General features: G+C 47.0%; 1 protein-coding gene across 1 annotated transcript in view; it reads left to right on the forward strand.

Annotated features, from left to right (window-relative positions):
• Window positions 1-10,647, forward strand: part of cyp27a3 (cytochrome P450 family 27 subfamily A member 3) — a 65,455-nt gene extending 54,808 nt beyond the window's left edge. The window contains exons 8-9 of the mRNA XM_080199533.1: window positions 155-358; window positions 8,234-10,647. Of these exons, the coding sequence (XP_080055659.1) occupies window positions 155-358; window positions 8,234-8,350 (321 nt within the window). The 3' untranslated portion in view covers window positions 8,351-10,647. The remainder of the gene's footprint in view (window positions 1-154; window positions 359-8,233) is intronic.
• Window positions 10,648-22,643: the final 11,996 nt, after the last annotated feature.

Consider the following 22,643-nt stretch of genomic DNA (forward strand, 5'->3'; position numbering starts at 1 on the left):
AAGCGCTTTGGGACACTCTAAGGCGATATAAAGAACAATATAGTTTGGAAGTATTGCAATGAGTGAATGGCAAAGCGAACTTAAGTCTTTAACCCCTCTCTTCTCCCTCTCTACTTTGTGTAAGCTGCACTAACTCTCACTCCCTTCACTCCAGACCATCTTCCACCTGTGCCATTATGCCGTGTGTCAGGACAACAGCGAGTTCACTCAGCCCGAGCGCTTCCTGCCTCACCGCTGGCTCCGTGATAGGGGCTTGAGGCAGCACCATCCCTTCGCCTCCATTCCTTTTGGCTTTGGCACCCGTACCTGCCTGGGCAAGAGAGTGGCAGAGCTGGAAATGTACAGCGTGGTGTCACGGGTGAGTCGCGGTCAGCCAGCACCAGGCAATTTACAGTGCGGCTTGAACTGAGTGAGAGCTGGGAGTTGGTGAGGGAGGGAATTTGGTGAAGGGGAGTTGGTGAGGGAGGGAATTTGGTGAAGGTGAGTTGGTGAGGGAGGGAATTTGGTGAAGGTGAGTTGGTGAGGGAGGGAATTTGGTGAAGGGAGAGTTGGCGAGGGAGGGAATTTGGTGAAGGGGGAGTTGGTGAGGGAGGGAATTTGGTGAAGGGGGAGTTGGTGAGGGAGGGAATTTGGTGAAGGGGGAGTTGGTGAGGGAGGGAATTTGGTGAAGGGAGAGTTGGTGAGGGGGGAATTTGGTGAAAGGGAGTTGGTGAGGGAGGGAATTTGGTGAAGGGAGAGTTGCTGAGGGAGGGAATTTGGTGAAAGGGAGTTGGTGAGGGAGGGAATTTGGTGAAGGGAGAGTTGCTGAGGGAGGGAATTTGGTGAAGGGGGAGTTGGTGAGGGAGGGAATTTGGTGAAGGGAGAGTTGGTGAGGGAGGGAATTTGGTGAAGGGGGAGTTGGTGAGGGAGGGAATTTGGTGAAGGGGGAGTTGGTGAGGGAGGGAATTTGGTGAAGGGAGAGTTGGTGAGGGGGGAATTTGGTGAAGGGGGAGTTGGTGAGGGAGGGAATTTGGTGAAGGGAGAGTTGGTGAGGGAGGGAATTTGGTGAAAGGGAGTTGGCGAGAGAGGGAATTTGGTGAAGGGAGAGTTGGTGAGGGGGGAATTTGGTGAAGGGGAGTTGGCGAGAGAGGGAATTTGGTGAAGGGAGAGTTGGTGAGGGAGGGAATTTGGTGAAGGGAGAGTTGGTGAGGGAGGGAATTTGGTGAAAGGGAGTTGGCGAGAGAGGGAATTTGGTGAAGGGAGAGTTGGTGAGGGAGGGAATTTGGTGAAGGGAGAGTTGGTGAGGGGGGAATTTGGTGAAGGGAGAGTTGGTGAGGGAGGGAATTTGGTGAAGGGAGAGTTGGTGAGGGGGGAATTTGGTGAAGGGAGAGTTGGTGAGGGAGGGAATTTGGTGAAGGGAGAGTTGGTGAGGGGGGAATTTGGTGAAGGGAGAGTTGGTGAGGGAGGGAATTTGGTGAAGGTGAGTTGGTGAGGGGGGAATTTGGTGAAGGGAGAGTTGGCGAGAGAGGGAATTTGGTGAAGGGAGAGTTGGTGAGGGAGGGAATTTGGTGAAGGGAGAGTTGGTGAGGGAGGGAATTTGGTGAAGGGGGAGTTGGTGAGGGAGGGAATTTGGTGAAGGGAGAGTTGGTGAGGGAGGGAATTTGGTGAAGGGAGAGTTGGTGAGGGAGGGAATTTGGTGAAGGGGGAGTTGGTGAGGGAGGGAATTTGGTGAAGGGAGAGTTGGTGAGGGGGGAATTTGGTGAAGGGAGAGTTGGCGAGGGAGGGAATTTGGTGAAGGTGAGTTGGTGAGGGAGGGAATTTGGTGAAGGGAGAGTTGGCGAGGGAGGGAATTTGGTGAAGGGGGAGTTGGTGAGGGAGGGAATTTGGTGAAAGGGAGAGTTGGTGAGGGAGGGAATTTGGTGAAAAGGAGAATTGGTGAGGGAGGGAATTTGGTGAAGGGGAGTTGGTGAGGGAGGGAATTTGGTGAAAGGGGAGTTGGTGAGGGAGGGAATTTGGTGAAGGGGAGTTGGTGAGGGAGGGAATTTGGTGAAAGGGGAGTTGGTGAGGGAGGGAATTTGGTGAAGGGGAGTTGGTGAGGGGGGAATTTGGTGAAGGGAGAGTTGGTGAGGGGGGGAATTTGGTGAAGGGAGAGTTGGTGAGGGAGGGAATTTGGTGAAGGGGAGTTGGTGAGGGAGGGAATTTGGTGAAAGGGGAGTTGGTGAGGGAGGGAATTTGGTGAAGGGGAGTTGGTGGGGGGGGAATTTGGTGAAGTGGAGTTGGTGGGGGAGGGAATTTGGTGAAAGGGGAGTTGGTGAGGGAGGGGATTTGGTGAAAGGGAGTTGGTGAGGGAGGGAATTTGGTGAAAGGGGAAGGAGGTTTTCCATTCCTTTTCTATCTTCAGCATTTACTCCTTCCATCAGTGCTACAGAACAACCTTAAAGTTTTAAAATATAAAGTTTTTCAAGTTTATTTACCAGTGTTACAAGTAGGCTGACATTAACACTGCAATGAAGTTATTGTGGAAATTCCCTAGTCTCCACACTCCAGCGCCTGTTTGGATACACTGAGGGATAATTTAGCACGGCCAATCCACCTCACCAAATTGGTGACTTAACTGGTGAGTTATAATTCAACTTAAAAGTTAGGAGAAGGTTTATTGGACTATTTCTAGGATTGGGTGGGTTGTTTTAGGAGGGAAGGTGGGAGAAGTTGGGTTTCTGAGCGCTCGGGTTTAGAACAGTAAGAGATATCTTGATCAAAACCTTTAAGACGCTGAGGGGTAGTGACAGAGTGGATGTGGAGAGGATGTTTCCTCAGAGAAGCTAAAACTGGGAGGGGTCACTGTTTAAAAATAAGTGGTTGCCCTTATTAGGATGAAGATGAGGGGAGCTTTTTTTCTCTAAGGGTCATGAATCTCTGGAACTCTCTTCCTCCAAAAGCAGTGGAAGCAGAATCTTTGAATATTTTCAAGACAGATTAACAAGGGGGTGGAAGGTTACCCCGGGGGAGTGTGGGGTTGAGATCATAATCAGGTCAGACATGATCTTATTGACGGCGGAGCAGGTTCGATGGGCTGAGTGGCCTACTCCTGTTCCTAATTGGAATCTGTCTGCCGGCCTTGTCCTTCAAGGTGGTAGATGTCATGGGTTGGAAGGTGCTGTTGAAGAAGCCTGTACCTAGAAGAGTTGCTGCAGTGTAGTACTCACAGCCTCTACTGAAGATTGATGGTGAATGGAGTGAATGTCAAAGGTGGTGGATGGGGCTGCTTTGTCCTGGCTGGTATCGAGCTTCCTTAGTGTTGAAGGGGCTTCATTAATCCATGATGGATAGGCTTTGGGGAGTCAGGTGTTGAGTTATTCACTGCAGGATCCCTATCTGCTCTTGTTGCCACAGTATATGGCTGGCAAAGCTCAGTTCCTTCTGTTTCATTCATTCGTGGGACATGGGTGTCACTGACTGAGCCAGCACTTATTGCCCATCCCTAGTTGCCCTTGAGAAGGTGGTGGTGAGCTGCCTTCTTGAACTGCTGCAGTCCATGTGCTGTGGGTTGACCCACAATGCCGTTAGGGATTCCAGGATTTTCGACCCAGTGAAGGAATGGCGATATATTTCTAAGTCAGAATGATGAGTGGCTTGGAGGGGAACTTGCAGGTGGTGGTGTTCCTATGTATCTGCTGCCCTTATCCTAGATGGAAGTGGTCGTGGGTTTGGAAGGTGCTGTCTAAGGATCTTTGGTGAATTGCTGCAATGCATCTTGTAGATGGTACACACTGCTGCTACTGAGCGTCAGTGGTGGCGGGATTGAATGTTTGTAGCTGTGGTGTCAATAAAGTGGGCTGCCTTGCCCCGGGTGGTGTCAAGCTTCCCGAGTGTTGTTGGAGTGCATTCATCCAGGCAATTGGAGAGTATTTCTTCACATTCCTGACTTGCGCCTTGTAGATTGTAGATAGGCTCTGGAGAGTCAGGAGGTGAGTTACTTGCTGCAGTATTCCTAACCTCTAACCTGCTCTTGTAACCATTGTGTTTATGTGGTGAGTCCAGTTGAGTTTCTGGTCAGTGGTAACCCCAAGGATGTTCATAAAGTGATGGTTACACCAGTGAGTGTCAGGGAGTGATGGTTAAGTTCTCTCTGGTGTGAAAGTGATCACCACAGTGCCTGGTTTCGAGAAGGACAAGCGATACATGTGCATAGATCCCTGAAAGTTGGCACCCAGGTTGATAAGGTTGTTAATAAGGCGTACGGTGTGTTAGCCTTTATTGGTGGTGGGATTGAATTTCGGAGCCATGAGGTCATGTTGCAACTGTTCAAAACTCTGGTGCGGCCACACTTGGAGTGTTGCGTACAGTTCTGGTCGCCGCATTATAATAAGGATGTGGAGGCATTGGAAAGGGTGCAGAGGAGGTTTACCAGGATGTTGCCTGGTATGGTGGGAAGGTCTTATGAGGAAAGGCTGAGGGACTTGAGGTTGTTTTCATTAGAAAGAAGAAGGTTGAGAGGTGACCTAATTGAGGCATCAAGATGATCAGAGGATTAGATAGGGTGGACAGTGAGAGCCGTTTTCCTCGGGTAGTGATGACTAACACGAGGAGACATAGCTTTAAGTTAAGGGGTGGTAAGTGTAGGACGGATGTCAGAGGTAGGTCTTTACTCAGAGGGTAGTAAGGGCGTGGAATGCCCTGCCTGCAGCAGTTGGGGACTCGCCAACTTTAAGGGCGTTCAAATGGTCAGTGGATAGGCATATGGATAACATTGGAATAGTTTAGGTTAGAGGGTCATTAGATTGGTTCCACTGGTCGGCGCAACATCGAGGGCCGAAGGGCCTGTACTGCGCTGTAATGTTCTATGTTCTATAATCCAACCATCTTACATAGGATGCATGTGTATATCACTGAGTGAGTGTGTGTGTGTGCTTGTGAGTGGTCTGTCAGTGTATATCTTTGTGTGTGGGAGTGACAGTATCATTACCTTGTGGAACTGTTAGTTGTCACCGAACAGCCCAAGCTTCAATGTTGTCCAAGCCATGCTGCATACGGACATGGGCTGTTTCAGTGCCTGAGGAATGGTACTGAAGTATAGCAATGTGTAAAAGATTAAGGGATGATTGGAAACAGGTTTTTAAGATGATGACAAGTGTTGATATGGTGGAAAGGGAGAAACTGGTGGAGGGTGTTCAAGAAAAGGAGGGAGAAACTTAAAATTCCAGCTCGGCTGTTCAGGGGATACAATGGACTCCGTTCGCCAAAAAGCTCACACTCAGACATGCTCATAGACACATGTGTGCACGCACACTGACTCGCGCACACGCTGTCTTGCGCGCATGCACTGACTCGTGCACGCGCACTGACACATGAAGGTGGGACCTCTGAAGATTAAATATCTCAGTGCTCAAGAGTTAAGCCGGACACTGTTTTAAAATAAAAATAGAGGAAGAAGATAAAAGAGGGAAAATAACTCATTGCATGAGGTTTTGAGACCAGATATTAAATTTTGGATGAGATGGAATGGTATTAAGACACGTTATGAAGCAACAAAAGTCATACGTAACAAAATAAGGTAGTTGATATCGTAGTTCAGTTGGTTCTGGCTCACAGTCGACTCTCATAGCTGCAGATAGTTTGCTTCTGTTCATTTCATGTCTTCTAGTGGTAGGTCTGGATGGCACAGTGGTTAGCACTGCTGCTTCACAGCACCAAGGACCCAGGTTCGATTCCCGGCTTGGGTCACTGTGTGGGGTTTGCAAGTTTTTCCCTGTGCCTGCATAGGTTTTCTCTGGCTGCTCCGGTTTCCTCCTGCAGTCCGAAAGATGTGCTGGTTAGGTGCACTGGCCGTGCTAAATTCTCCCTCAATGTACCCAAACAGTTGCTAGAGTGTGGCGACTAGGGGATTTTCACAACAACTTCACTGCAGTGTTAATGTAAGGCTACTGGTGGCGCTAATAACTAAACTTTAAAACTTTCTTTCCACCTGTATCGTGAATCTCTTCAAGCTAGTTCTCTGATCCTCTGAAGCCAGGGATCTTGCAGTTGTCTGATGTTGCCATTATTCTTTGATTTTGCTACTTGATTTGTCAATGGGAACTGGTCTGTAGTCACAGCCCAAACATGACATCCGCAACACTCAAACAGCCAGTCATTCACTTTTTCCTCTATAACCATCTGCCAAATTTGATAACTAGTATCTTCACTTAGCTCCAGAGTATCTTGATCTGATCATTTCAAAGCATATCCTTTGAATCATAGAATTTATAGTATGGAAGGAGGCCATTTGGCCCATCGAGTCTGCACTGACATCAATCCCACCGAGATCCTATCCCCGTAACCCCACGCATTTACCCTCCGAGTCCCCCTGACACTAAGGGACAATTCATCATGGCCAATCAACCTAATCCGCACATCTTTGGACTATAGGAGGAAACCAGAGCATCCGGAGGAAACCCACTCAGACATGGGGAGAATGTGCAAACTCCAGACAGATAGTGACCCAAGGTTGGAATTGAACCTGGGTACCTGGAGTTGTGAGGCAGCGGTGCTAACCACAGTGTCACCATGCTGCCCACACTGGTACTTTGATCAAAACTAGTAACATAGTTCGGATATCTGTCCCAACTTCCGTTACACTATTCACACTTCTGATTGACATCATCAATTCCTGTTGTGATCATCTCAATCAAACCCAAGTTACGCACAGCAGATACCTTTAGCATATGTTTAGAACTAACCCTTCTTCTATGAGGAGTTCATACGTAATCATTAGAATCCCTACAGTGCAGAAGAAGGTCATTTGGCCCATCGAGTCTACACCGACCACAATCCCATCCAGGCCCTATTCCCATAACCCCGTGTATTTACCCTGCTAATCCCGCTGAAACCAGGGTCAATTTAACACGGCTAATCAACCTAATCCACACATCTTTGGAGTGTGGGAGGAAACCAGAGCACCTGGAGAAAACCCACACAGACATGGGAAGAATGTGCAAACTCCACATAGACAGTGACTCGAGGTCGGAATTGAACCCGGGTCCCCGGTGCTGTGAGGCAGCAGTACTAATCACTGTGCCACCATGCCATACAAAATACACATAAATAACTCAAACATGCAATAAAGGAAGTACAAAGAGTACATAACGGCTCACATTTCGTTCATATTGCTGTAGCTTTAACGGGTTAGTGTGTGGTTTGTGGGATAAAGTGTCTCTCTTTTTAAATTAGGAATACGAGTAAAGCTTTGTCAGGATGTGACTTTGGTTCCTGCTGTTATGAAAATGTAATTTCATGAGTTATATGTTTGAGATGCAACTTTTAATTTTGGGAAATGAATTTTTAAATGTAAAATAAATGAAAAATCCATGGTTTGTGAAAGTGGTAAATACCCCAAAAATAATTCCAATTCAAAGGATTTATTAAAGGGGTTAGAGTTAGAGAATAATTAATAGATGATCCCTTCTTAGCTTCACAATGGATGTACGAGTCTGGTAGGATTGCAGATGCCACCATTGGAGATATAAATTATATGTATGGTTTCACAAAACAAAGGAAAAGTTTGGGAATTGGATTCAGACACCTTAATTTTCTATCGGAAATACCCCAAGTAAATGACGTTGCTATGAAAATAGGTTATGCGGTGAGGTATCTTTCTATTTTGGGTATTTATCTGTGTGATTTCTCACAAAATTGTTCAGTTAGTTTTTGGAGAAGATGGAGAGAGTCTGCTGGATATGGTGGACTGGGAGCAGAGGGCTATCAGAAGCCAAGGGTGTTTTTTGATGAAGGTGAGACTGTACCGAGGCCCGTGCCTGACCTGAGAATCCATAAATGTGTGATGGAAGGGGGGTTCCCTAGTCAAATGCTGGTGGAAGGACCCCTGGAAATCATACACCTTGCAGCATTGTTGAATACTAAGGATCAAAGTGAATTCCTGAGGGCTGTGGCATACCTTGGTTTCCTCCCAGGAAAAGTGAATGAACTCTCCATACCCATGTAATGGAACTCTTCAGTGGAACAAAAATAATGATGGCATTTAAAGTGTTTTGCTGAGAGATTTTTGAGACTTACGTATCAGTATTTACTACGTAAGGTGATAAGCTATTACTGCTTGCTTTATTTAACCCTGGCATGGTAAAGACTTCTGTTTAAAATGTGAAATCCTGTGGTGTAGTTTTTTTTCAGTTAATTACTGGGAGTTTGAATTTCTTTTGAAAAGTCTCGAACGAAATTGAGGCACTAGTTCTGACCTCCTTTCTTTTCTCCTCCTCAGCTAATCAAACACTTCGAAGTCAGGCCGGATCCTTCCGGAAAGGCGGTTAAGTCGAAGACCAGGACGCTACTTAGCCCCGCAAGCCCCATCAACTTGCAGTTCATTGACAGGAAGTGAACAAACAACCAATCTTGAGCCTGCCTGGTCCCTCCGCTTTAATACTACCTGAACTGTCCTTCCCACTTAATACTACTCAACCTGTCCTGCCCCTTTAGTACCACCCAGTTATCTTTCTCCAGATTCAAAGAATCACACATCAAAGGGAGGGGAGGAACGGAATGTGAATAGTTGCCACAAGGCAGTTTTCGGCTCATTCTGCCTTCCGTAACATTCCCAGAATCTCAGACAGGAGAAGGAGGCCATTTGTGCCATTGTACCTTTGGCACTGTTTCTTCCCCTTTTGGGTTTGTGTTGAAGTTGCAGCAAACAAGTGGGAAAACCTTGCTAATAAATCACCCTTCCCCACCCACTTTCCTCTCACATCATGTGACCAACATGACTTTCCTGTATTGCTGCTGGTTTGTGAGTAACCAGTGGTGGCCTCGTAGAATCATAAAGTCCTACAGCGCAGAAGGAGGCCATTCTGCCCATCGGGTGTGCACCGACAACAATCCCACCCAGGCCCTATCCCCATAACCCCATGCATTTACCCTAGCTAGTCCCCCTGATACTAAGGATTTAGCATGGCCAATTCACCCAACCCACACATCTTTTGACTGTGGGAGGAAACCCATGCAAACACGGGGAGAACGTGCAAATTCAGCTCAGACAGTGACCCGAAGCCAGGAATTGAACCCTGGTCTCTGGTGCTGTGAGGCAGCAATGCTAACCACTGTGCCACCGCGCCACCCTCACGAGTCTGAACTGAATTGAGACGCTTACTACATTCCACATCCCACCAGCACTTTGAATATCCATGCTTAATTCAGTCTCATATTGGCTGGAAATGCCGGATAAACTTAAACAAACATCAGCTTCGATGCTGCTGATCCTCTGGGCAAAAATAACTCCCCATCAAAGACTTCCTCTCGGTCTTACAGGAACAGGAGAAGACCATTCTTCTTTAACTTCATTTACAGGTTGTGGGCATCACTGCCCAGGCCAGCATTTTGCCCGTCTTAAGATGCCCTTGAGAAGGTGGCGGTAAGCTACCTTCTTGAACTCGCTGCAGCCCATGAGGTGTAGGTACACCCACAGTGCTGTTAGGGAGACAGTTCCAGGACTGGGCTCAGTGACTATCACTGTTTGCTGTGCAGACACATGGATTTGGGCCGGTGTCTGTGGGAGTTTGCGCATTCTCCCCGTGCTTGCGTGGGTTTTCTCCGGGTGCTCCGGTTTCCTCCCGCACCCCAAATGTGGGCTCTTAGGCTGATTGGTGTAACAAATTGTCCCTAAATTAGTCTCCCCTCAGTCTGGTTTCCCATGTGGAGTGCCATAAGCGTAGACAGGGGTCATGGGTGGAAGAGGGAACTCGCAATGTTAAAATGGCGGCGCGGGCTTGTTGGGCCGAAGGACCTGTTTCCCGGGCTGTGTTGTCCTTTGTTCTTTGACTGTTGATAGACATCAATCAGTCCACGGGGCGTAGGTGTACCCACAGTGCTGTTAGGGAGACAGCTCCAGGATTTGGATCCCAGCGACAGTGAAGGATATATTCCCAAGTCAGGATGATGAGTGACTTGGAGGGGAATCCCCAGGTGGTGGGCTGGCCAGGCGTCAACTGCCCTTGTCCTTTGGGATGGTGTGCGTTTGGAAAGGTGCTGTCTAAGGATCCCGGATCCTGTAGATGATGCACTTTCAGCGTAAGCTTGCACAGTGGCCCATTCAGCTGGATCACAGCTTAACTCCGTCTGTCCAACTTGGCCAGAGCAACAGAAAATGTGTGCCACCAGATTGCGGGGCAGTGGGATCCACACCCAGCCTGTTAGGCCCGCTTTACAGTTCAACAAAGGGGGAAAAAAAATCTAGAAATGGATGAAAGAGAAAGAAAACACAGGAGAAAATTAGCAAGAGATGTAGAAACACATTAGGATATTTAAAAGAAACAGAGTCATAGAGATGTACGGAAACAGGCCCCTTGGCCCAACTTGTCCATGCCAATCCGGTATCCTAAACTGAACAGGTCCCATTCGTCTGCATTTGGCTCATATCCCTCTAACTCGTTGCCACCCATGGGCCATCCAAATGTCTTTTAAATGTTGTAATTCTACCACCCAATCTGGCTGATTAGCTAAAATTAAATCCCGGGCTCTCAGAGGCAGTGTAGGGAAAAGTTATTGTAGGCAATAAAGAATTGGCTGAGACATTACACAAATTATATTGTCAAGGTTTGGAAGAGATCGTTACAGAGACAGTGGGTGCAATAGTTTGGAGCTCCCTAATTTCCCCCCGAGTATTAAACAGTTCCTGGGGATTGGGAAATATAACCACACTATCCCAGAAAGCAGGGACTAAGGACACTGAGAACCATAAACCAATTGACCTGAAACTGTTTCTCAGGAAAATGCTGGGATCTATCACTGGGAGTGTGTTAACACTACAGTTGGAGATCACATCACTAGTCAGGGTCAACATGGATTTATGAAAGGGAAATCCCGTTTGGCAAAATTATCTGGACAGGTCTAAAGATGTGTGGCGTCAGGTGGATTGGCTGTGCTAAATTCCCCTTAGTGTCTGAGAAGACTAGCTGGGGTAAATGCATATGGCTGTCGGGATAGGCCCTGGGTGGGATTGTGGCCAGTGCCGACTTGATGGGCCAAATGGCCTCCTTCTGCACTGTGTGATTCTGTGACTTCTAGGCGAGTAGGGAATGAATAGATGTGTGGTGTTTGGATTTTCAAAACACATTCAAACAGATGCCAGACGTGGGGTTGTCGTGCAAGGTTGGGACTCGTGGGTTGAGAATTGATTAATGGACAGAAAACAGAGAGTAGGGGTAAATGGGTTATTTTTGTGTTGGCGAGCAGGGTACCACCAAGATTAGTGCCTGGGCCCTCAACTCGTTACAACCTTAATTGGTGACTTAAATGAGTGAACCGAATGTAATGTTGCTGCTGACACTCAGGTGGGAAGTGAGGAGCAGAACAAGAGGCAGCAATAGAATTTAGGTTAATTGAGTTGAAGAGAACATGGGTGCTGGAATACAGTGTGGAGAAATAGAGATAAGAAGTCCTTGTATACCAGTCACAGAAAATCTACAGGTACAGCATACAATTAGGAAGGTGTACAATCCATTCATCCCTTTGAATAGACGGAGATGGCACTGATATGATGAATTTCTTTTATTGAATAGAATTTAAGATTATGTCATCACAGAAAGCAAACAGAAAGAGGGAAAAGAAAGAGAGAGATACTGATTTCTGCTTGTCAGTCCTGTACTGACCAAAGCTGAACTCAAAACATACTGGATAGGTCTCAAAAACAGACTGCCAATTGTACGCACAGTTCCACATCTATATGTTAACCCTTATCTCGTATTGAAATTGTTTGGTACATGCTGTCTCGAACTACCAAAACAAACCTCGTAGCTGCTGCTTAGAGCACTGCAATGCAATCAATTTCTAACTAACCCATCATGCCTTCTGAGTTAAGTTAGCTTTAAAATGTAGTCAAGTTAAGCTCTTTTGATTTATATGCAATTGCACAGGCAGAAATAACTTAAAATAAAGTCTTTGTATAAATGAAGCAAATCATACACATGCTCAACAGAAGGCAAATTGTACATTAGCCTTGGAATTGAAGTATCAAAATAGTCTTACTGCAGTTGTATAGGGCCTTGGTGAGACCGCACTTTGAGTGCTGTGTGCAGTTTTGATCTCAAACAAGGAAGAACAGATTGGCTGTTGACAGAGTGCAACAAAGATTCATTGCATTGGTTTCTGGAGTGGAAGCCCTGTCCTCGAGAGATCTGTCCTTGGAGGAGAGATCGAGAATATTAGAACTACGTCCCCTGGAATGTGCAAGAGTGAGGGCGATCTCTTTGAAAGTGCTGGGTGGAGGGTGGAGGCTCTCTGGCCTGGCTGGGTCATCTGGAAGACAGGAGCACAACCTCCAATTGAGGGGTCGGTCTATTAGGGCTGAGTTAAGGAGAACTTTCTTCAATAGGAGCATTGTCGATTTTTAGCGTTCTGTGGCAGAGAGCCATGTGGATGCTGAGAGATGTCAAATATATTCCAGACACAGATGGATATATTTTTCTGTACTAGAGAAGTTAAGGGGTTTGGGGATAGAGAGTTGAATATCAGTGTGATCTGACTGAATGATGTGAAGAGGCATTTGGCCTATTCCTGTGCCTATTTCAGCAGGAGTAGGCCATTTGGCCCTTCAAGCCTTCTCCACTGTTCGTTTTGATCATGGCTGATCATAGAACATAGAACACTACAGCACAAACAGGCCCTTCGGCCCACAAGTTGTGCCGATCATATCCATACCTACCAGGCCTATCTATAACTCTCAATCCCATTAAATCCCACGTACTCATCCAGAAGTCTCTTAAAAGACCTCAGCGAGTTCGCCTCTACCACCACCGATGGCGGTCGATTCCACTCACTCACCACCCTCTGAGTGAAAAACTTACCCCTAACATCTCCTCTGTAAAATCAAATTCAATTGAATCATCAAATTTAATATCGTGATCCTGCGTTCCCCTCCATACCCCTTAGCCCCAAGAACTATATTTCGTTTCTTCTTGAAATCACACAATGTTTTGACCTCGGCTAGTTTGTTTATTAGTGTCGCAAATAAACTTACATTAACACTGCAATGAAGTTACTGTGAAAAATCCTCTAGTTGTCACACCCTGACACCTGTTTGAGTACACGGGGGGAGAATTTAGCACGGCCAGTGCACCCAACCAGCACGTCTTTCAGACTGTCGGGGAAACCGGAGCTCCCGGAGAAAACTCACGCAGACATGGGGAGATCATGCAGGCTCCACACAGACAGTGGCCCAAGCCGGGAATCGAACCCGGATCCCTGGCGCTGTGAGACAACAGTGCTAACCACTGTGTCACGCCGACTAATTTCTGTGGTAGTGAATTGTTAATCTTATATACTTAGTGGGTTTAAACATGGGACTGGGCTGCAATGCTGCTGATCAGACAAATAAAGGATTTGCATTTACGTAGCACCTTTCATACCTTTAGGACATTCCAAAGTGCTTTACAGCCAATGATGTATTTTTTGAAGCATAGCAGAACTGAGAAGATGGTTTCTACACCAGCGTCCCACGTCGCTGCAATAATGACAAGATAATAGTTTTTTATTAGTGATATTGGGTTGAAGAATAAATATCGTTTCGGGCAGAACGGGAGCTTCCCCCGTTCTTCAAAATCGTGCCGTGGGATTCCTTTATGTCTGCCCAAGAGGGTCGATAAAGAGTCTCGGTTTAAATTTCAGCTGAGACACAGCGCCTCAGACAGAGCAGCACTCCCTCAATGCCAGCACGGGGAGTGTCAGCCTTGGTTTGGTCTCTGAAGTGAGGCCATGAACCCAGGACCAACTGAGGCCGAGGCAGGAGCGCCCCCCACTGGGCCACGGCTGAAACACCAACAAAATAAATGTTATCGAAACCTACCAAAAAAAAAGTGATGGATCAAAGATTGTGCAGGTTAGGTGGATTAGCCATGCTAAATTAAGAGTCCCAAGATGTGTCGGTTGGGGGAGTAGCAGGGTAAATACATGGTGTTATGGGGATAGGGTGGAGGAGTGAGATTGATGGTGGAGTGTTGTTGCAGGCCCGATGGGCTGAATGGCCTCCCTCTACACTGTAGTTTACTTATTAGTGTCACAAGTAGGCTTATATTAACACTGCAATGAAGTTACTGTGAAAATCCCCCGCTCGCTACATTCTGGCACCTTTTTGGGGTACACTGAGGGAGAATTTAGCATGACCAATTCACTTAACCTGCAGATCCTTGTGCGATGAAACCCATGCAGAACGGGGAGAACATGCGAGGTCCACACACAGGCAGTGACCCAAACCAGGAATTGAACCCAGATCCCTGGCACTGTGAGGCAGCAGTGCTAACCACTGTCAGCTTCTATATCTCCATGGAGGGCTTAGTTACCATGGTGAATGGAAGGAATCTAATATGGTATTTGGTTTCTGCACATTTAACTGATGGAATGAGTGCAGGATTTGACCCAGCTTTCCTTACCTGGACGCAATGGAAACCTTTTCAAGTCTGTGGCTTTTGCAACATGTTATTTGAAGGATGGCATCAGCTGTGCTGCCATCTGGAGGCTGCTATTTTATTGCCGATACATTATATTCTGATTAAGTAAAAACACACACACTTCCTTCTGTACTTTTGTCTTTCATGAAATTAAACAACGAGATCATGACTGAGCAGGACTAGAGGGCACAGCCTCAAAATAAGGAGGGGGGGAGCAGTTTAGATCGGAGTTGAGGAGGAACTTCTTCTCTCAAAGGGTGGTGAAGCGGGAAAGTGGAACTGATCCACTTCAGATCAGCCATGATCTTATTGAATGGCGGGGCAGGCTCGAAGGGCTAGGTGGCCTACTCCTGCTCCTATTTCTTATGTTCTTATGACGAGGCCATTTGGCTGTAGGTCAGAATAGTAACACACATGCTGCAGTTACAATCTAAATGTACAGAGGTCACTTTGATGAGTTGTGCGCATTGAGTTTCACCTAACCTCAAAGAGGGAAGAACATGAGAGAAGGTAGAGAGGTGACATCTGTTTGGAGGGGGGTGGGGGAAATGTATTTTTTTATTTGTGTGACAATTAGGCTTACATTTACACTGAAATGAAGCTACTTTGAAAATCCCCTAGTCGCCTGTTTGGGTTAACGGAGGGAGAATTTGACATGGCCTATGCAATGGTTAGAATGCGAGTCTTTACAGGTAATCAAGTTTTAAAGGTACAGACAATGTGAGTGGAGGAAGGGTTAAGTTAAAGAGATGTGTATTATCTCCAGACAGGACAATTAGTGAGATTTTGCAAGCCCAGGCAAGTCGTGGGGGTTACAGATAGTGTGACGTGAACCCAAGATCCCGGTTGAGGCTGTGAGGCAGCAGTGCTAACCACTGTGCTGCCCTCAACTCATCTTCCCACCCAACCAGCATGAGGTCATTTGGAGGAGGTCATTTGGCTCATTCATCCATCGGGATGAATTTCCAAAAAAAGAAAGCAAGTCAGGATGACCACCATGGGCACGGAGGTTAGTATAGACCTTAGGTGGTGAGAGACATACCTGGCCAGTGCCAACCTGGTAGTTGCCACATGTGGGCCCTGTGGGGAGCCCCAACTTGGGGAGGGTGGGGTCCCCTTTTCTGTACTGAGGGGGGCACACACAATTCTGTGAGGGGGGTGTACCCTGAAATCTGGGAGGGAGGGGGATGGCTGAGAGGGAAGAGGGAGATTATGCTTGTGAGGTTACTGTGGCATACAATTGGGGGTGGGTGGCAGCGGCTGGAGGATCCCCTGGTGCTTGTTATACAGATTGAGTTGTGTTTTGAAGGTGGCGCTCTGATGAGGTTGGCCTTGCCACCCCTGCCAGGCCCCAACCTGCCAGAGTAATGGTGCAAACCACATCTTGCAGATTCCCTTTGCGCTGAGTGCCAGAGAATCCAGAATAAAATCCCAGCTGTGCAGCGTGGCGTTTTCAGTCTGAACCGGACACTGACAAACTATGGGACAATTCCGCCCGGAATCTCCTCCTGATGAATGCCAGATAGAGGTGATGCGGATGATTGGAAAAACCTGCAAGACTTCAATTAACGGAGCTCAGTTTGAACAGGTCAATACCTTCTGCCATCTTGGGTCACTCAAAACAGAAGATCAAAGAAACTTGAGCTAGACTTAACAAGGGTATACTCATTTAAGGACATGCAAGAGCCATAACTCTGAAAACTCTCTGAAAAGCCCTTGTGTGACAACAATGTATGCCCGTGAAATCTGACTTGATTTATTATTGTTACATGTATTAGTGTACAGTGGAAAGTATTGTTTCTCGTGCACAGTACAAAGCATACTGTTCATAGATAAGGAAGGGAGAGGGTGTAGAATGCCGTGTTACATTCATAGCTAGGGTGGAGAGAAAGATCAACTTAGTGCAAGGTAGGTCTACTCAAATGTCTAACAGCAGCAGCTGTTTTTGAGTTGGTCGGTACGTGACCTCAGACTTTTTATCTTTTTCCTGATGGAAGAAGGTGGAAGAGAGAATATCCGGGGTGTGTGAGGTCCTGGATTATGCTGGCTGCTTTCCTGAGGCAGTGGGAAGTGTAGACAGAGTCAATGGATGGGAGGTTGGTTTACGTGATGGATTGGGCTACATTCATCGCTCTTTGTGGTTCCTTGCGGTCTTGGGCAGAGCAGGAGCCCATACCAAGCTGTGATACAACCAGAAAGAATGCTTTCTATGGTGCATCATCAAGAGAAGTGACAGGGGTCCAATAAGAACATTTGGAGTGAACGGACTCAGACGGCTATTTCATGTCATGGTTGGCCAAGCGGACAAATGAGTGGGTGCTCGAGAAAGCTGCTGTTTGAGGTGGTGATAGCGAGGAAGCTCACTGACTTGGGCACGTGATGGGAACAGCAGGGGAAGTATTTGGAGTAATGCAAAGCAAGCATGCACAAGGAAAACCCAAGATGGCACGGAAGGATAAGATAAACATGGACAGGCCTCACTATGGAACAGGCAGAGATGGCAGCAGAGAGTAGAAATCAGTCAAGGAAGATTGTTCAGACTGCAGACAACCTTCAGAGCAAGGCCCGTTGAAAGGTAAGGCAGGAGAGAAGAGAGTTATGGATTGAGTGCTCAGGGAGCAATATTAATTTGTGGATCAGGATTGGGTTTGGCATGGTGGTAACAATAGACATAACAGTGTGTCCTCTAAAAGTAGGAAAACATACGAAATTAAGAACATAAGAAATAGGAGCAGGAGTAGGCCATCTAGCCCCTCGAGCCTGCCCCGTCATTCAATAAGATCATGGCTGATCTGAAGTGGATCAGATCCACTTTCCCGCTTTCTCCCCATAATCCTTAATTCCCTTGTCTATCAGAAATCTATCTACCCGTGACTTAAATATATTCAGTGAGGCAGCTTCCACTACTTCAACGGGCAGAGAATTCCGGAGATTCACCACCCTTTGAGTGAAGAAGTTCCTCCTCAACTCTGATCTAAACTGCACTCCCCTTTATCTTGAGGCTGTGTGAGGGAGTGTCTCTGGATTTTGATTTTTCATTGAATAGATTTTCATAGAACCCCTACAATGTAGAAGGAGGTCATTTGGCTCATCAAGTCTGCACTGACCACAATCCCACTCAGGCCCTATCCCCATAACCCCACATATTTACCCTGCTAGCCCCGAACACTTGGGTCAATTTAGCATGGCCAATCAACATAACCCACACATCTTTAGACTGTGGGAGTAAACTGGAGCACCCGGAGGAAACCCATGCCAGCATGGGGAGAATGTGCAAACTCCACACAGACAGTGACCCGAGGCTGGAATTGAACCTGGGTCCCTGACATGTTGGAATAAGTGTTACTTTACAATGTTTCAGAGTCGCAGGCTTTGCCTGATAGAGCCTGTTGACTGGTGGTACATACCTACCAAATTGGATGGCTTTACTTTACCTGGATGGGTTGTAAGGATGGGATGGAATGTTATTTGATGGTGCTTTTATGTAAATGACTACAGTCAGTGGACCCAACATTACTGGAGCCCGAAGCCTGGGTTTCTGCCCCCAAGTCAGGACTGCAGAGTCGGGAAAATTGCCATCTCCACCAACCCAACAAGGGAGAAGGTGCCCCTGAATGGTTGGATTTTTGTTCGAGGGCAGGGGCAGCTAATAACCAGGGTGCCCCTGGAAAGAGTGGAGAGGAAGCCGAAGGAACTGCCGGGTGCTGACACGGGCAGGCTGGGATACTCCAGGACCTCACTGCAGCTTTTACACAATGGAACAAAGACCAGCCCTCTGCCATTCACCACCGCATTCCCCCCCTCCGACCCCCACAGCCCCTCCCCGAACACACACACACACATTCATAGAAACTAGAGGCAGGAGCAGGCCATTCAGCCCTTCCAGCCTGTTTCACCATTCATGATGATCATGGCTAATCGTTGAATTCATAAGAACATAAGAACATAAGAAATAGGAGCAGGAGTAGGCCATCTAGCCCTTCGAGCCTGCCCCGCCATTCAATAAGATCATGGCTGATCTGTCGTGGCTCAGTTCCACATTCCCGCCCTCTCCCCATAACCCTTAATCCCCTCGCTTATCAAAAACCCATCAACCCGCGTCTTAAAAATATTGAGCGAGGCAACCTCCACCACTTCAACGGGCAGAGAATTTCAGAGATTCACCACCCTTTGAGTGAAGAAGTTCCTCCTCAACTCCGTTCTAAACCGTCCCCCCTTTATCCTGAGGCTGTGCCCTCTAGTCCTACTGTCCTTTCTGAGCGGGACGAGCCTCTCCACCTCTATCCTATCCATCCCATTCAACATCTTATACATCTCAATGAGATCTCCCCTCATTCTTCTAAACTCTAACAAGTACAAGCCTAGTTTATTCAGCCTCTCCTCATAGTTCAACCCCCTCAACTCCAGAATCAGCCTAGTAAACCTCCTCTGCACTCCCTCCAAGGCCAAAATATCCTTGCGTAAGTGCGGCGACCAAAACTGCACACAGTACTCCAGTTGCGGCCTCACCAATGCCCTATACAGCTGCAGCAAGACCTCCCTACTTTTATATTCAATCCCCCTCACGATGAAGGCCAGCATCCCATTTGCCTTCCTGACCACCTGCTGCACCTGCAGGCTGGGTTTTTGCGACTCATGCACAAGGACCCCGAGGTCCCTCTGCACCGTCGCCTGCTGCAGTTTTTCACCACGTAAGTAATAGTCCTTCCTACCATTATTCCTACCAAAGTGGACAACCTCACATTTGCCAACATTAAATTCCATTTGCCAGTTCCTGGCCCATTCGCCCAGCCTATCTAGATCCTTCTGCAGACTCTCCACACCCTCCGCACAATTTGCCATTCCCCCAATCTTGGTGTCATCAGCAAATTTCGACACCATACACTCGGTTCCCTCCTCCAGATCATCTATATAAATGGTAAATAGCTGAGGCCCCAGCACCGACCCCTGGGGCACTCCACTAGTCACCAACCGCCAATCCGAATAGCACCCATTTACCCCCACTCTCTGCCTCCTATTTGACAACCAATCCTCTATCCACGCTAACACCCTACCCCCAACTCCATGCCTCCTGACCTTCTGCAATAATCTCTTGTGAGGTACCTTGTCAAACGCCTTCTGAAAATCAAGAAAAGCCACATCCACCGGCTCTCCTCTATCCACCGCCCTAGACACATCCTCATAGAACTCCAATAAATTCGTCTGACATGACTTCCCCTTAACGAAACTGTGCTGCGTCCGCTCTATCAAACAATTCTCCTCAAGATGCCTCGCTATTTTCTCCTTGATCACGGATTCTAACATTTTTCCTACAATAGACGTTAAACTAACCGGCCTATAATTCCCCGCCTTTTGCCTGCCACCCTTCTTAAACAACGGCGTAACATTAGCCGTTTTCTAATCTTCCGGCACTTCCCCGGAATCCAGCGATGTTTGGAAAATAATCACCAAGGCATCCACTATCACCTCCGCCATTTCCTTCAGAACCCTTGGATGCATTCCATCCGGTCCTGGGGACTTGTCCACAATCAGTCCCTCCAGTCTGTCGAGCACTGCCTCTCTAGTAACAATAATGTAATTCAGGCCCTCCAGTCCTACCATCTTTCCATCGCTAACACCTGGCAAATTATTCACGTCCTCCTCCGTGAAGACCAATACAAAAAAGTTATTCAGGGCCTCAGCCATTTCCCCATCCCCTACCACTAAGTCCCCCCTCTCATCCTCTAAGGGTCCAATGTTCACCCTAGCCAGCCTCTTCCTTTTTATGTATTTATAAAAACTCTTGCTATTCTTTTTTATATTAAGCGCTAGCCCAGCTTCATAGTTTATCCTACCCTTCTTTATCAACTTCTTTGTCATTCTTTGTTGACATTTAAACCTCTCCCAATCCTCTTCTCGCCCACTACTCTTAGCTACTCTAAACGCATCTGCTTTTAATTTAACACTTCCCTTCACCTCCTTCGTTATCCACGGCTGATTACCTCTCCTCCTCCGATCCTTTTTAACCATTGGAATAAATTTCTGCTGAGCACCAAGAAAGATCTCCTTAAAGATCCTCCACTGCTCCTCAGCAGACCTACCTTCCAACACACCCCCCCAATCAACATTCGCCAATTCCTCTCTCATCCTACCACACTCCCCTCTGTTCAAACAAAAGATGTGTGTCCGGGAACCCACTTTCTCCTCCTCCATCTGCATCAGAAACTCCACCATACAATGATCACTCTTCCCAAGAGGATCCTTCACCACAAGGTCCCTAATTCTACCCGCCTCATTACATAGCACCAGATCCAAGAAAGCTCGCTCCCTCGTCGGCTCCAACACACACTGTTTAAGGAAACTATTCCGGCAGCATTCCAAGAACTCCTCCTCAAGCCCACCGCGTCCAACGTGGGTTGACCAATCAATATGTAGATTGAAATCCCCCATAATTATCACTGTTCCATTCCTGCACGCCGCATTTATTTGCGCGTTAACAGCCCACCCCCCCTCCAGATCATTATTCAGGGGCCTATAAACGACACCCACACCCACCTGATCCCCCCTTCCCCCCATATCCCTTAATCCCTTTAGCCCCAAGAACGGTATCTAATTCATTCTTGTCTTGGCTTCAACTACTTCCTGTGGTAGTAAATTCCACACATTCACCACCCCCTGGGTGAAGAAATTTCTCTTCACCTCAGTTCTAAAAGGTTCACTCCTTATCTTCAAACAATGACCCCTAATTCTGGATTTCCCCACCATCAGGAACATCCTTTCTGAATCTACCCTGTTCGAACTTTATAAGTTTCTATGAGATCTCCTCTCACTCTTCTAAACTCCAATGAATATAATCCTAACTGACTTAGCCTCTCCTCATATGACAGACCAGGAATCAGCTTGATAAACCTTCGTTGTAGTCCTTCTGTAGTAAGGACATCCTTCCTCAGATAAGGACTCAGTATTTAAAAGAAACATTTGCACACAATACTCCAGATGTGGCCTCACCAATGCCCTGTACGAATGCAGCAAACACTGAAATAGCAAGCACTGATTTAAAAAAAAATTACTGCTTTCTTGGCCCATCAAACCTGCACCAACAACAATCCCACCAAATCCTTATCCCCTCGCTTCCACATACTTACCCTGCTAATCCTGACATTAAGAGGCAATTTAGCATTGCCAATCAACCTAACCTGTACATCTTTGGATTGTGGGAGGAAACCTGAGTACCTGGAGGAAACCCACGCAGACACTGGGAGAACGTGCAAACCCCACACAATCACCCGAGGCTGGAATTGAACCTGGGTCTCTGGTGCCGTGAAGCAGCAGTGCTCACCACTGCGCCATCGTGTCACCCACATAGACACACACCATCCATGTCAACGTGTACCTCTCAATCCACCCCTTCATTTACCTTCCATGCCAACCCATTTCCCTACCTCCCATGACCCTTTCTAGCCCCTATGCTAACTCAGTGTCAACTTATGCCTTCCAATCTACCACATTTTTCCCTTTCGCCTTCCATGCCGACCCATCCAGTATTCACCATGGGCAGACCTCAGGACCCATGCGGAGATGAAATAAAATGAAAACGAAATAATATTCCATTGATGAGCTCAGTATTTAAAAGAAACATTTGCATTATTTTTAAAAAATCACTATATTTAACTTACTTCAACTACTTAATCCCTTATAAAAAAGCATCTATATTCACAGCCCCACTTCCAAGACTTTATGAACACTTAGAGCATAATGATAGTTTGTGAAATTAGTCATGCTGCACAATCTTTGCAACGAGAACCCTCAGGCTCTCATCAATAATAGTGAAATAGCAAGCTCTGATTTTTAAAAAAAAAGCACTGCAGTTTTTTCAAAAACTTAAAGGCCAGATTTAACAGCTTGACAGTTCCCATGACAGCTCCATTGAATTTATACACTTCTTCTGCATATTCGGGTGCACTTTTCCCATCTACGAAGGGCACCTTACATCTCCACAAGTGTACCTACCCCTCCAAAAAACTGGCAGCTTCAGACCTTCTCTTGATGGGTTTAAATTGCACAAGTTGTTTTTCCCTTCTTTCCTTTTGAAAATCAGAGCTGAATGAAAGCTGTTACATATATCTCGGTGAATAGTGCATGCCCACAGTTCAACATTCCCCCATTCACACAATGCCACCACCACAACCTCCCCACCCCCTCATTGTTCAGCACTAAAACACTGGGCACCAGGCTCAGGGCTTCTTGATTTGGGCCCCT

Source organism: Carcharhinus amblyrhynchos, chromosome 11 (genome assembly GCF_965287045.1).
Source record: "Carcharhinus amblyrhynchos chromosome 11, sCarAmb.v2.hapA, whole genome shotgun sequence".
NCBI classification, from domain to species: Eukaryota; Metazoa; Chordata; class Chondrichthyes; order Carcharhiniformes; family Carcharhinidae; genus Carcharhinus; species Carcharhinus amblyrhynchos.